Source organism: Nyctereutes procyonoides, unplaced genomic scaffold, assembly GCF_905146905.1.
Source record: "Nyctereutes procyonoides isolate TBG_1078 unplaced genomic scaffold, NYPRO_anot_genome, whole genome shotgun sequence".
NCBI classification, from domain to species: Eukaryota; Metazoa; Chordata; class Mammalia; order Carnivora; family Canidae; genus Nyctereutes; species Nyctereutes procyonoides.
In genome coordinates, this window is record NW_026575052.1 from 43179991 (window position 1) to 43195426 (window position 15436).

Consider the following 15436-nt stretch of genomic DNA (forward strand, 5'->3'; position numbering starts at 1 on the left):
GTTGTAAAACCCAGTCTCAAAGTTGTTCACATTCTTCCCATCAAGCAGTAAGGTCCATAGCCTGTATCCTTCAGCCTGGGCAAGTTTGGGAGTTTGTCACTCACTAGAGTATGCCAGAAGTGAGGCTGTGCAAGCTCTGAGGGTAGGTCATATAAGTCACCACAATGTGTACCTGGCTGTCTTGGAATGCTTACTCTTGGGATGTTCAAAAAATTAAGGGGCACTTGGGTGATTCAGTTGGTTAAGCATCTGCCTTTGACTCAGGTCATGATCCCAGGGTCTGGCATTGAGTCCCATTTTGGGCTCCCTGCTCAGCTGGGAGCCTGCTTCTCTCTGCCCCTCCCTCTGCTCATGTGCTCTCTCTCTCTCTTTTTCTCTCAGAAAATTAAATAAATCTAAAAAAAAATAACCCAAAACCTTTTTGACGACATTGAACAACCCTAGACTGAAGGAGACAGGAAGAAATGAAGAGGTCATGTTTTGTGTAATATGGTATAAAACATCAATGGGCAAGAGGCAGCCTCTAAAAACTACTCATCTTTAAACACAGGCCATTTTTTTGTGGGGTGTGTGTTTTTGATGGGTAAGGGTGAGAAGGTAACACAGAATGAATAACCAAGAGACCAGAGGACAGGACTGAAAACAGAGAATTACTCCCAGGTAGTAGTGTGGGTCTTTATCAAAAACTAGCAACTTGTGCCCAATTAGTAGAGATCTATAATGAAGAAGTGGCATGGTAAAAATTATATTTAGACCAAAAGATTCTGGCTGAGTGCACTGTGCTGATGTGTAATGTTGAATGTTGAATGCATGCTGAAAGAGTGGAAGCAGGGATAGTAATTAGAAGATTATTGTAATAATTCAAAAGAAATAAGACAGTGGCTACACTGAGGAATTAATAGGGTGGTGATGAAAAGTGGTTAGCTTTGGGGTATATTTTGAAGATGGAGCCAAAAGACTTTGCTGACGGATCAGATGCTGGGTGTGAGAAAAAGAGTGCAGTCAAGGATGATTATAAGGTTTTTGGCTTAACGACTGGAAAAACTGGAGTTACCATTTTATGAGCTGGTGAGCAATGAGGAAGAAACAATTGTGGAGGGACAGAATGTCAGGAGCTTGGTTTGGGACACGATAATTTTGAGATTTTGATTGGATATTCAAGTAAAAGTGCTGAGTGGGCTGTGGGATACAAGACTCTAGATTTTGGGGAAGAAGTACAGATTGGGGTACAATCTGCTAGTGGGTGAGATCGTTAAGAGAATAAATATGGGTAAAATCCAGAATGGGTCCAAAGGCTGAGAAGCTGCCATTGCCACTCGAGGAAGGAAACTCAGAGAAGCTGAGATGGAGCATCTTGGAAGTGTGATGGGGAAAAATGTCCTTCCTAGAGGAAGAAGAGTTTAATTGCATGAAATGTTGTTGATATGTCCACGGAAGTGAGGATTAATCAATAATGGAACATTATTCAGTCCTAAAAAGGAAGGAAATCTTGCCATTTCCAATAGCATATTATCGATATCATTCTTCATATTGGTCATTCATGTCCTCTCTCTTTTTGTTTTCAGTCAGGTGGACTAGAATTTTCTCAGTTTTATTAATCTTCTCAAAGAACTAGCTTTTGATTTTGTTGCTTTTTCTGTACTGATTTTGTTTTTTTCACTTCATTACTTGAAAGTGGAATTTTCAGGAGCAGGAAAGGAGATTTTCAGGAGCAGGAAGCATATTCACCACAGGCATGGGGGAGGCACCATCTGCAGGTTGATGGTAGTGAAAGGCCAGTGTGGGTCTTTCAGGATTGCTTCTATTTTCTCAAAGAGGAAGTTCCTGAGAGTGAGGATGCTGAATGAGACACACGTAGTGCTTTCCGACTTGAATTCAGCTTTGTTTAACATTGACCTTGATGACCTCCACTTTATTCCCTTTTCCCCATTTGATGGTTATAATTTTGACATACTTTGTATTTTTAATTTTTCATTACACCTTTATATTGCTTTTGTAATGTGACTTTTTAACAGTTTTCCTTTTTTTTGTACAAGGAGAGATTCTAGTTCTATATTTATTGCAATGATTCCTCTTTTAATTATTTCTAACATCTTAACTATTTGCATTTTGAAAAAATCAGTTTTGGTGCATTTTGAAAAAATCAGATTTGGTGCATTTTGAAAAAATCAGATTTGGTGCTCTGGTTGTCACAGACAAATGAATTGAGTTTGAATATTTCAGATAGGAGTTGTAGCTGAGACCAAGACTACATTTCGGAACACAAGAATACTTGTGAAAATGTGAGAAAAGTAGAACTGCTGCACTTTGGTTTTCTCTATAAAATAAAGTATTCTTATGCACTCACCTTTCTTTATGTATGTCAGTCAAAAAAGCACACACATACACACACACACAAAACCAAAGGAAATAAGTGCTGGTGAGGATGTGGAGAAAAAGGAAGGGTTGTGCATTGTTGATAGGAATGCAGACTGGTACAGCCACTGTGGAAAACAGTATGGAGTTTCTTCAAAAAAAAAAAAAACTAAAAAATAGAACTACCCTATAATACAATAATCATACTACTGGGTATTTACCCCCAAATTGCAAGAACGCTAATTCAAAAGGACACATGCAACCCTATGTTTATTATAGCATTATTTACAAACTACAGAAGCAACCCAAGTGTCCATCAATAGATGAATGGCTAAGGAAGATGTGGTATATAGTTACAATGAATATTATTCAGTCATAAAAAAATGAAATTTTGCCATTTGCAACAACATGAATGGAGCCAGAGAGTATAATGCTAAGTAAAATAAGTCAGTCAGAGAAAAACAAATACCATATGTTTCACTCATATGTGGAATTTAAAAAACAAAACAAATGAGCAAATCAAAAAGGAGAGAGACAAACCAAGAAACAGACTCTTAGCTAAAGACAAACGATTGATGGTTACCAGAGGGCAGGTGGGTGGGGGTTGGGTGAAATAGGTGATGAGGATTAAAGAGTATACTTACCATGATAAAAAAAAATTAAATTAAAAAATCTCATTCATTGAGTTGTCTCATTTTGAATCTCAAAATTCTGTGAGCTACTCATCAACAGGTAAGGTATTATCTTATTTTACATATGATACAACCATGTGCAATAACTGACTATCAGGGTTGTAAATAGCTTGATGATAGATACTAAGCATCTAGTATTTCCTAGAATCAGCCCAAAGGGCACTTCATTGACACAATATCAGCTTGCAGAATTCTTATGTGGAAGACAAAATATGTAGTCCCTTAACAAATATGTTACGAAGGTGTATAGATGCTCCCAGGAAGGGTATGATGATTCTCCCCCTTACTCAGGAGTTATTCTGTAAGTGTGAACTCTGCAGAGCTTCACCGAAAAAAAGACACAAAACTTCTGCTTGACCCATTAGGATGCAACCCTGCAATATAGGGCTTTTCTTCTCCTAAAACTTAGTCACAATGCTAACAAGTCATAATTTCCCACGGAATGCTGATGTAGGAGGAGGTTGAGTAAATGTGTAATCATTGGAGCTAAGTTATTATTACACACACATATGAAAGTCTTGCTTTGTTATTATATTCGTTTTTCCTTAAGAACAGTCTCCTGAGTCCCTCTCTTAATGCCAGAAACTGGCAAAAGGAAATTGAGCAAGGCCCTGACCACAGCAATGTACACATTCCATTCTTATTTTTGGTCACACGGGTATTTCAACAAAAAAAGAAATTAAGAAGAACTGTTTAGTCATGTCAATGTATAAATACCTTCTGTTTGATAGTCCTAGTGGCTCCTAAGATATATTATATCAAAAACTAAATTCCTCTTGATTGCTACTGAATCTGCATCTTTTCCATGTCTTCTTATTTGATTAATAGTATTATGGATGAGGGATCATCTCAGACTTTTATTTGATTTATATCTCTACCTTGTCTTTATATCTGAACATTATTCAGTCACTAAGATGGCATCTTCTTCCTTAGTAATATTTCTAAGAAGGAGGAATCATAAACCATGAAGTTGGCAAAGATCTGATTTCAAAGATCCAATAGTAATCATATAGATGGTGAATATGTCACACAGTGCAGAAAATTCTGAACATATGAGTACTCTATAACTTTTAAATCAATTCCAAATATTTAGTTGCTTTTCCCACTTTCCAATCATTCCTTGATAATTATTTCTGTCATTTTCCGAATCCTGCTAGTAAGGGCCCGATCTACTTACAAGCAAGTTTGAGAAAAGTTGAAATCTTCAAAATATAAAGCTGAAATTCTCCATCTACCAAAGGACCAGATAATCTAAGGAAGTTCCTCCTTCCTACTCCTGTTTTTATACAATTGCCATTGTGATGATGGGAGATGAAACAAGGCAATCTAAAAATGCTCTACTCCATCTTAGTTTAAAAAATACTGTGAAAATGTTTTAGAACCAAACATCATATTAGCATTTATGACTTCAATGGTGTGGTACAGCTCAGGTGGCTAATTCTTTATTCATTTGTTGAATAAGCACCTACATTATGCCAAGCACTGGACTGGGGATAGGAAATGTAACAATAAACACCGATATGCAACGTCCCCTGCTCCCCTGAAGCTCATGGTCTAGTTATGGAAAAAGAGGTTAGTAAAATTATCCTCATGATACGTGCTTAATTTTCTGAAATACAGACATTTAGCAGTATGAAAGGTCCAATAAACAGGTCAGATTTAGTTTGGGACTCAGGAAAAACATTCAGAAAGAGAAGAAAGCCTGAGAAAAAGCTTCCTATCTCACACGGGTCCTCCTTTTCCTCCCCATAACTACAAGCAAAAATACTGTAATCTCCTCTTTTACTTCCCAGATCTAGCTTCCATCCTATAGTTATTTCTTCTGGGAGTTGGACTGTGACTCACACATTTCTGCTTCCTCTGGATACTACCCAAAGGACAATATCAACCTCAGTTTAGCAGCAGGCCCTAAGAGATCCTTCTCCCTCCCAGCTCCTCCTTGAGAGCCTGCCTCTCAGGTGCTATTTTGGGATTGGAAGAATCGGATACCTACAGAATCTGTTCTCTTCAGGTCACTGATCAAACTCTGTTTTGCCTCAAGTGGCACAGTTGCATGCTTATAGAAGATCAACATAATTCTTAAGGGCTGAGAAACATTTTGGTTCTATAAAGCTTGCACCTAGGTACAATTTTCCTGCAAACTCTGTAAGGGCAGTCATTAAACCTTTGCTTGAGTATTCTTAAGACAGGGACTGGACTCCTTTTCAGGGAAGCCCATTCCACTGTTAGATAACACAATTATACAAATCTTCCTTAATTTTAATTGAGACCTGCCTTCCTGATGATTCAGTTATCCTAATTTCCACCTTGAAGCCACACAGATCACAGTGTGTCTTTCTGTCCCTTCATAGGCTCTTTCCCTCTCTTCCCCTCTCTTCCTTCATCCTTTCTTCATTCTTTGTTTCTTTTCTAAACATATTTCATGCTCTATATAAATATTCTTCTCTACAGGCTAAATATCTGCAGTTTTGCCTTTTATTTTATTTTTAATTAAAAAAAATTTTTAAGACTTTGTTTTTTAAAGTAATCTCTACACACAGCATGGGACTGGAACTTACAACCCGGAGATCAGAAGTCACATGCTCTACCTACCAAGCCAGCCAGGTGCCCCTGCAATTTGCCTTTTAAAAATGGAATATCTTCTAGTACTTTCATTATTTTGATCAAATTTTTCTATACTATTTCCAAATGTTCTGTTTTTCATAAAGTTTCATACCTATGTGTATATACATACAAATATATGTAATATTCCTATATATATAATCTGATATATATTATGAAATATGTAATATTCCAGAAGCTACTTCATCAAAATAGAACTTAACACAGCTATTGGCTTCCTCAGTTCTATTTTGATGAAATAGAAACTGGGGTTGTGAGATGGATCCCCACCTTCAAGCTGCGAGCTGAGCATGGAGCCTGCTTGAGATTCTCTCATCACCCTCTCCCTCTAAACTTCCACCACCACCACCCCCCCATTTGTGAGTGTATGTGTGCGCGTGCACACGTGCTCGCAAGGTCTCTCTCTTTCTCTAAAAAAAAGAAAAAGTCATAAGAAATTAACTTGACTTCTTTGTCTTCTGTCCTGTGAATTATTTCCCTACCTATCATAACCACAACTACTTGGAGCAGAATTTTATTACAGTTTGGGCTCTAATAGTCCTCAGGAAGGACCTCTTTCCAACCATCACAACACCAAATAACCTAGAATTTTTGTAATAACTAAGGATAAATTCATTCTTCAACTTGCTCTCATTCATCATTAATTTAGAAGAATATGTATTTTTAAAATTTTTAAATTCTAATTAATTAACATATAGTGTTATATTAGTTTCAGGTGAACAATACAGAGCTTGAACAATTCCTTACATCACCTGGTGCTCATCGAAATAAAAACCCTCCTTAATCCTCATCAACTGTTAACCCATCCCCCACACCCCTCTCCTCTGGTAATGGTTACCAGTTTGTTCTCCACAGTTAAGAGTCAGTTTCTTAATTTGTCTCCTCCTCTCTCTTTTTTAACCCTTTGCTTGTTTTGTTTCTTAAACTCCACATATAAGTGAAATCATATGGTATTTGTCTTTTTCTGACTTATTTTGCTTAGCATTATACTCTCTAGCTCATCTATGTTGTTGCAAACAGCAAGATTCCATTCTTTCTGATGGCTGAGTAACATTCCATTGAATATATGTACAATATTTTCTTTATCCATTGATCAATCGATGGACACTTAGGCAGCTTCCACAGTTTGGCTATTGTAAACTGTGCTGCTATAAACATAGGGGTTCATGTATCCCCTTGAATTAGTGTTTTTGTTTTCTTTGGGTAAATCCTAGTAGTGTAATAGTAAAAAAAAAAGCATGAAGCATAAATAAAAATAAGGTAAGCTATGTAATATTAAAATTAATATTAATCAAAATTTTAGAATATTAGTAAACTAGTAAAACTAGTAAAGTAAAAGAGAAAATATTTCCAACATACATATCCAACAAGTGGCTCACAGAAATACATGAAGAATTCCTACAGATGATAAGAAAAATACAACTGCCCAATGGAAAACATGTGCAAAATAAAGGAAGAAGTTATCAAAAAACTAATAAATTATGCATCATCTCCATTATCCTTTACATTTCAGTTGTTTACCACTAGTTTTTTTTAAAATTTTTTATTGGAGTTCAATTTGCCAACATACAGCCTAATACCCAGTGCTCATCCCTCCAAGTGCCCCCCTCAGTGCCCATCACCCAGTCACCCAACCCCCTGCCCACCTCCCCTTCCACTACCCCTTGTTCATTTCCAGAGTTAGGTGTGTCTCATGTTTTGTCACCCTCACTGATATTTTCACTCATTTTCTCTCCTTTCCCTTTATTCCCTTTCACTAATTTTTATATTCTCCAAATGAATGAGACCATATAATGTTTGTCCTTTTCCGATTGACTTACTTCACTCAGCATAATACCCTCCAGGTCCCTCCAGGTCAAAGCAAATGGTGGGTATTTGTCATTTCTAATGGCTGAGTAATATTCCATTGTACGGATAGACCACATCTTCTTTATGCATTCATCTTTCAATGGACACCGAGGCTCCTTCCACAGTCTGGCTATTGTGGACATTGCTGCTATAAACATTGGGGTGCTGGTGTCCCGGCGTTTCACTGCATCTGTATCTTTGGGGTAAATCCCCAGCAGTGCAATTGCTGGGTCATAGGGCAGATCTTTTTTAACTCTTTGAGGAACCTCCACACAGTTTTCCAGAGTGGCTGCACCAGTTCACATTCCCACTAACAGTGCAAGAGGGTTCCCCTTTCTCCACATCCTCTCCAATATTTGTTGTTTCCTGTCTTGTTAATTTTCCCCATTTTCACTGGTGTGAGGTGGTATCTCATTGTACCACTAGTTTTTGATCTAATGTTATAATAAATCCTGTTCTTTTGCTAAGGTGAAGCACTTAAGAAAAAAATAAATCGGTTCCTTGGATTATATTTACTTTCAAACAGTCTTCATCCTGTTTCTTTCATATAACGCGTTGCTCTCCTAAATTTTTTGGCTATTTTAGAGACTAGCATACATTTCAGTTTTCCTATTTTAATTTCAAACTCAAAATGTACAGTTCTAGCCGTACTTCTCTTTGATCTGACATAGAATCAATTTCCCCTAATCATCTGCATACTGTTATTTGCAAGTTTATTGTCTTGCTGTTTGATCTATATATTAAGGGCTTATTTTGTTTCTCTATTCTTTTTTCTGTGGTGTGAAGTTTGGGATTAAATGGGGATTGCACACATTTAGAATAGAATTTCTTTTTCTATGGCATATTGACCTGCTTATTCATTACTTCCCACTTCAAAAGTAGCATGTGTAGTATGATCCCGTTTTTAGTTCTATCACACTTTAAAAAAAAAGATTTTATTTATTTGACAGAGAGAGCGAGAGCACAAATAGGCAGAATTGGCTGGCAGAGGGAGAGGGAGAAGCAGACAGCCTGATGCGGGCTGAATGTGGAGCTGGATCCCAGGACCCTGGGATCCCAACCTGAGCCGAAGGGAGCTGCTTAACCAACTGAGCCATCCAGGTGCCCCAGTTCTATCACACTCTTAACCTACATATTTAGTCATTAAGACAGAAAGAGGAAGTGTTGGAAAGATTTTCATCTAAAATTCATGACAGTAGATCTTGGCTGTAATGTTTTGTTTGGTTTTACTTTTTTAAATTAAAATTTCCTCTTCTGTATTTCTGAATTCTTCTTGAAGAGTATATATTACTATTTCAAAGCAAAATCATTTTAAAATACAAATTTAACACTTAAATTAAGGAAAGCGAACCATGGTGTAAGTTGGTCTTGTGGTTTGCATGGTATTTCAATGAACCTCTTTGGCTGCCTACACATACCAGAACTCTCAAGTAATTCCTAATTTGTGTATATATACAAAATATGTATCAGCCATCAGAAAGAATGAAATCTTGCCATTTGCAACAACATAGGTAGAGCTAGAGTGTATAATGATGGATGATCAATTTTTAGTCAAGTCTGTCTCTTTGAGTTGATTAGCTTTCTTTGGGTCAGGAAAAAATGAACTCTGCAGAATTACACGAGTAATATTTAATCTGTTAGGTAGAAACATTTACCAACTCTTATCCAATATGAGACCTGAATAAGAGCTCCGCATGCACTATGTTAGATTTCACCGTCTTGGGGAAGAAAATAGATAAATAACATCAGGAATTGCTGAAATCTCTCTTCACCCCAAACTGTTTCCCTTAAATAGATTCAGAAACAGGAATTCCTATGTAAGGAGTGAAGGAGAGCTCTCTTGCTCCTTCTTAAGGCTTTGTTTGCATTTGCTACTCACCTGGACATCCCTATTTAAATTTTTCCGGAACGTCACTTCTCCTCAAAATCAGCAGTGTGCTGTTATTTTCATCATTTGAAATGATGAGAAATCTGTAGCTCCTGGAGCGTTAGCAACTTGCCCAAATCACATTGTTGCTATGCGATGAGCGGGCCAAAAAAGGCTACGCAGTTATTGGTTTAACCGGCAGTATTCTACTGCCACCTTCTGGGAAAGTAGAGTATGTTACAAGTCCTACAAGAGCTCATGAATGAGGTCAGGCCTTTTAGGCTGTGCCTGTGGCAGATGAAGTAAATGTCTTACAAGTCATACTAGGATATATGTTTATATATAACACACAAAAGATAATGGTTTTTAAACAGGTCATGTTTAAAAATGATTTATAGAATGGTCATGTTTACAAATGATTATAGAATAGAGGCAGGATTATGGTTGAGAGACTAGAATGGAAGTAATAGTTAAGAAGAATATAAAAATAACCCACCAAAACATGATGAAGACTTGCATTAAATAAATATTCATGGGTCTAATTTATATCTAGGATGAAATGAGAAATTATATAAAAGTTGCATATTGAAATTGAGTTTGAGTGAGAAAAGAGAGACATTGACTTTCATTAAATCAAAACGCATGGAGAAGTCCATTTAGAAAGAAAAATAGGACTTATATTAGCTATATCATTAAAGATTCTAGAAGCCCATGAGATTAAGATGTGTAGTATATGATACTAAGTTTATGGGTACAGTCTCATTGTGTGAACACTTGAGTTATAAGTATACAGACAATAGAGCAATTATAGATGTAAGTGGGATTATGAAGCAGAGAAAGATGGGGAAAGAGAAGTTGGCAATGACAGAAGCTTAGGACAGATCAACAATTAGAGCATATAGAATAAAGGGATTGTGACAGAGGGAGTTCAAAATTCAAAACACTTGCTAGAGAGAATAAGAGAGCGAGCACAGGCAGTGGCTGCCAGAGTGAAGAATGCTAGGGGCAAAAGTTCTTTTATGTTGGCAGTGAGAGGATATATGCAGCAATGGTCAGCTCTTAGAGGATGCACTGAAAGGAGGGAAGTCTTACACTTAGATAAACATGCTGCCCTCCTTTCTTTCTTTGGAAATGTCTACTGTCAAATGACAGAAAAATACCATTATTAAAGTCCTTCTTATTGTTGTGAATGGCACCTTTAAGTAAATGCTTTATTATCCACTACAAATTTTTGTGTTATTACAGAATGCAAGTCTTATCTTTTGGAAATCTTTTTAAAATATTGATTGAGTTATTTGAGAGAGAGTATGTGCCTACACATGAGTGAAAGGAGGGGGAGGAGCAGATGGAGAGGAGAGGCAGAAAGAGTGAGAAAATTTTCTAGCAGATTCCCCACTGCATGTGGAGACCTATGTGGATCTCAAGTCCTGAGATCATGACCTGAACAAAATCAAGAGTCAGACAGTTAACTGACTGAGCCATCCAGACGCTCCAAGAATTCTTTTAAAAAGTAGAATAACAACTACTAAATACATCGACAAAAGTACTCCAACTTCAGAATGTAGTATTAGAGGAAAATCTAAATAAAATGATAAATCTTTCATGATAAAATGATGATAAATAAAATGATTCATCTTTCATGTTTCTAACTTTTTATTAAAACTATATTCTGGATGTCAAAAAAGTTAGAAACATGAAAGATAAATCAAGCTTGTAGAGACAAAAATTAAAATGTTTGAGATGAAAAAAAAATCTCCTGTATAACATTCATGGCAGTTTAATCATTACAGAAGAAAAAATTCAGAAACATGAACTCAAGGCAAAGTGTTAGAAAACAATCCTCCCTGGAGTCCTGTGTGTTCCTGCGTGGCCCAGGACTCAGAATAGTGGAAAGAGACCTGCTATAAAGATAGAGAATATTTCATTTCCTCAGGGCAATTTGCTTTTCATATTCTAAAGATGATAGACCAAAATTATTTTTCCATTTTTTACTGGAGCCATGTGTCTGCTTAGTAGTTAAGGTCAAAGAGCTAATGGAACAAATGAAAACTCTGACCATAGTTTCACAAGGATATTCAGAGGCAGAAGAGATGCTCTTCCCAAGGTAGCAGAGAGCAAGCTGGCTGAAGGGAGAGAGCATATTAGAGTACATTAGTGTGTATTAGTCTCCTCTCCATATTAGGAATGCATAGGAATATAGGAATATGCATATATATATATATATTCATGGATATATATATATATTCATGGACACTACTGACATAGGCCTCCTATGGAGAAGAGTGGGGCTTGTGGGTTGGGTGTGTGTAAGTGCCAGAGGTGTGTAAATGCCTCTATCTGAATGCTGAGTCTAAAAGTGAGGTTGTTCAACAGAGAGGTTTGCAGTAAGTGGGCGACACAAATGGCTGGGAAGAGCATGATGCTCCTTAGTTCCTAATAACTGTTTTTTAAGAAATGTCATAGGAATATAGAAGAAATTTCTCTTGTGTTCCTTGGAATACAACTTGGAGCCTTTGTACCATAGATTACTACACTGTTCCCAGCATCAAGAGGCTGATGAATCCCAATATTTGTCTTTGACTTTTGGCTCAAATGTTCATTTTGTTCTACTTTTGAGAATTGAGACACAGATTCTTGGACCAAGGATAAATCAGGCTTTCAGAAAAGTTTATTTATTAGGGAGGGAAGAGGTCTAAGGAACCTTCAGTTATCTGATACAAGCTCAGCAGGGGCAGGTCTCTGTCACTATCACATGTTAGGAGGGATGAATTGCAAGAGAAGGATTGTCATGATGGAAAGAAAAAAATATTCTCTGGCATCCAAGTCCACTCAGCATTTTCCATCATTTTGAAACCTAATTTTCCCATGAGACTTCCTAAAGGAAAGAATCAGAATCAACATTTCAAGAATAAAATGTCAGAATTACAAAAACTCTTTAAAATTATTTTATGTATCATCCTTGTTTTATATTTAAGGAAACTAAGAGCCAGAGCATGAAGGAAAGGGACGACAAATAAAAGCCAGGTTATTGGATTTCCTGCCCATTTACCCTTCAATGATTCTAAGATGCTATGGAAGATATTGTGACCTATGCTACAATCTCTTTGAAAATAAATTTTTCAATCAGGTCTGAGAGTGTGATCTACAAGACCCATCAATCCTCATCTTATTCTGTTAACACTCTCATGCTTTGGCCCAATTCCTCATGACTGGGAATGATGTGGGCTTTACACATTCCTGTCATTGCTCCTTTTACAAAATTACAAAATGATTGTTGGGTTGAGGGCTCCAGTCTGATGCCAAGAGGAGAATTTTACTCCCTGTGAGCTGTACTGGCTTACACAGAGATCAATCTGAAGCCATAGTTTTTGTGAGATCTCAGTGTCTAATCACTGGTAATCATGTCCTATATGTCCAAAAACCTAAACACCGATTCTTAGCCAAAGGATCCAAACCTGCAGTCACCTCATCCTAGCTCAGAGTTTCAGGCACGTAAGAGATTGAAGGTATCTGGGAGAAGGCAAGCCAGAAGGACCTGAAACAGCACAGAGTCCAGGGAGTCTGCTTTCTACCCCAGCGGGCTTTCTATTATTACCACATGCTTTTCTGAGTGGAGACTGATTAGCATCTGTGCAAACTGAAACAAATTCCTGGCTTTGAGGCTGATGCACTTGGTAGAAGAGCTACATAGTAACTGCTGTGGACTAAGCTTGTCTTTGTTCTCTTCTTTCTCCCCCAAACAGTACTCACATGCTCTCAATACAGAAGATGCAGGGGTTTTCATAGGTTACAAAATTAGTGCCACAGATGGGTTGATATAAATCAGGGCAGGGGTTCGCTGTTCCAGTGAACCAACTCAAGTCTACTTTCTTATATGGACATTTCACCTGAAATTCAGTTGAAAAAAATAATAATGGTTACAATTGCTCTCACAGACAGGTAGATAACCGCTGGACTTGATTAGGAAAATCTAAACACAGTCAGGATCCCATCACAATCACACAAAGCTCTTACAGCTGCCCCTCCACAAACCAGTGGAGGAAGAACAATTGATGTTCTTCCATCTGACAACCATTATGCCCTTATTGTGAGGACTTCCTGACAGTAACTGGGCACAGAGGCCTGCTACCCTACGGCGGGAGAAAGAAGAGTGGATAAACAGCATATATTGGGGAATATAGCTTCTTTCTCAATCTCCTTTATTTCCGGAATATTAGACATGGGAATAGTCTTAGGGATTTTCTGTGCCAACTGGGCAAAAAGCCCTGAAAGCCCATAATTGGAAAAGGGGCTTCTCTGAAATCCATATGCTTTGATTTAAAATACTTACCATGTTTTATCCATTTTCAAAATCCCCAAGTCAATTCTTTTCTCAAAGTTGTGAAATGTGAAAGCAGTTAGCATAATGCCTTGACTTTGTAGAGAAAATGAAAAACAAAGAAGAGACATGTCTCATCAGGGACGGGAATCCCTGTCGGCTCATGATGCTGGTGTCAATGGCAGCTTGAAGCAGTGACTCAGGGTTGCTGGAACTTGAGGAGTTCTGGGGGCTCTCTGAGTATCTGAGACAGATTGATAACATGCCTCTGATACAAGGTGGGAGGGAGTTTTGGCTGAATGTGTAGAGAAAGAGGGATCATATTTGAGCTCAGAAACTCTTCTCTTTCTTTCCATATGCAACACCACCAGCATGGCCAGGCCCCATCATCTACCTCTTGTATATCTGTCACCCAATTAATCCCCCCACTTCCTCTGTTCTCCTGGCAATTGTTGGTGCTCAAAAATATATCTTAGGCAGTAGGGAGGCTTCTCTGGTTGTCAAATGATCAAATCTTAGTGTGGTTCTCAGTTTGGACACTCTACTCGGGGCTCTTGTACCTGCAGTGTACCTGCCCGTTCATGTGAGTGGACTCTGTAGAATGCCACAGATGCCATTCCTGAAGGTTATAACACAGTAATTCTAAAGAAAACTCAGATTAGACTGTCAATCCTGAGAAATAGAGTGGAAGAGTACCTTAACAGTTCCATGTGGTGGCCACCAGTTTCGACGGCCTGAAACTAAGACATAATTGAAAATAGTTGCAGAGTATAATATCTGGTGAATCCTAGCTTAATCTGTTGGCAGAATTAAAGAATTCTAATTTATTACCAAGGAAGCTTGCAATATGAAAACATGGTTTTATCTATACATGCATTCATTTCCTCCCCCGCAAAAATGTGGAATAACTCTTCTACTCCTGATTGATAATCAGTAACCAATCACTGCTCTCATAAATGTTGCCAGTCCAGTATACCAAATACGTTTTTGATTAATAGTAGCTAGCTTGGGCTTGAGAGGATTCAGGACCAGTAGTCAATATGTAAAAAAAACATTAAGAAATGCTGGAATTTTAAAGAGATCATTAGCCCAATCTCTGTATTTTACAGAGGGAAAAGACTCTTGCTAATGCCCAGGAATTTCTGGTAATATGTGAAAATTCAAGCTCTTCAGTTCTTAAGGCTAGGTATCTTTAAAACACCCTATAGGACTCTTCTCTAAAAGAGGACAAAAAAGGTAACACCAATTCAAATTCATGGCAAAGTATTTTTAAAAGTTTTGAGTCTTTGAGATGTGCTGTGGACATATTGCCAATCACTTTAACATCATACCTCACTGAAGCTCCCAAGCCCTCTGGTCCCCATGAGTTAAGTTTTATAATCTGTACTAATAGATGGGAAACAAAGGCCTTTACTTGGCTCAGAGTCTTTTCTTGGGACCACACTCCATTGGCTTTCTCTCTATAGATACAGATACATATAGTAAAATGATACTCTTACATAAATAAATAGAAAATAATTCTAAAGCATTCTTTTGGATTACAATATCAAGCTCACAAATCAACCATACATAACTGCCAGAACCAGTCAAATTACTCACCAGAAGATAATGCCCAATGTATCAAGATGAAGAACAAAAGTGAGCAGAATACTGGAAGATACTTGGCCATTTTTCCTCCTGGTGTGTGTATCCTTAGAATGATGCTTTGAGATATTGCCTCAGGATGTTCCCCTG

General features: G+C 37.6%; 1 protein-coding gene across 1 annotated transcript; it reads right to left on the reverse strand.

The window, feature by feature from the left end:
- Window positions 1-12084: 12084 nt before the first annotated feature.
- On the reverse strand, window positions 12085-15436 carry SPINK14 (serine peptidase inhibitor Kazal type 14 (putative)). The gene is made up of 4 exons (XM_055332720.1): window positions 15302-15436; window positions 14399-14442; window positions 13135-13271; window positions 12085-12259 (listed from the first exon to the last, which is right to left on the reverse strand). The coding sequence occupies exons 1-4, from the start codon at window positions 15369-15371 to the stop codon at window positions 12214-12216; spliced, it is 297 nt and encodes a 98-aa protein (XP_055188695.1). The 5' UTR covers window positions 15372-15436; the 3' UTR covers window positions 12085-12213.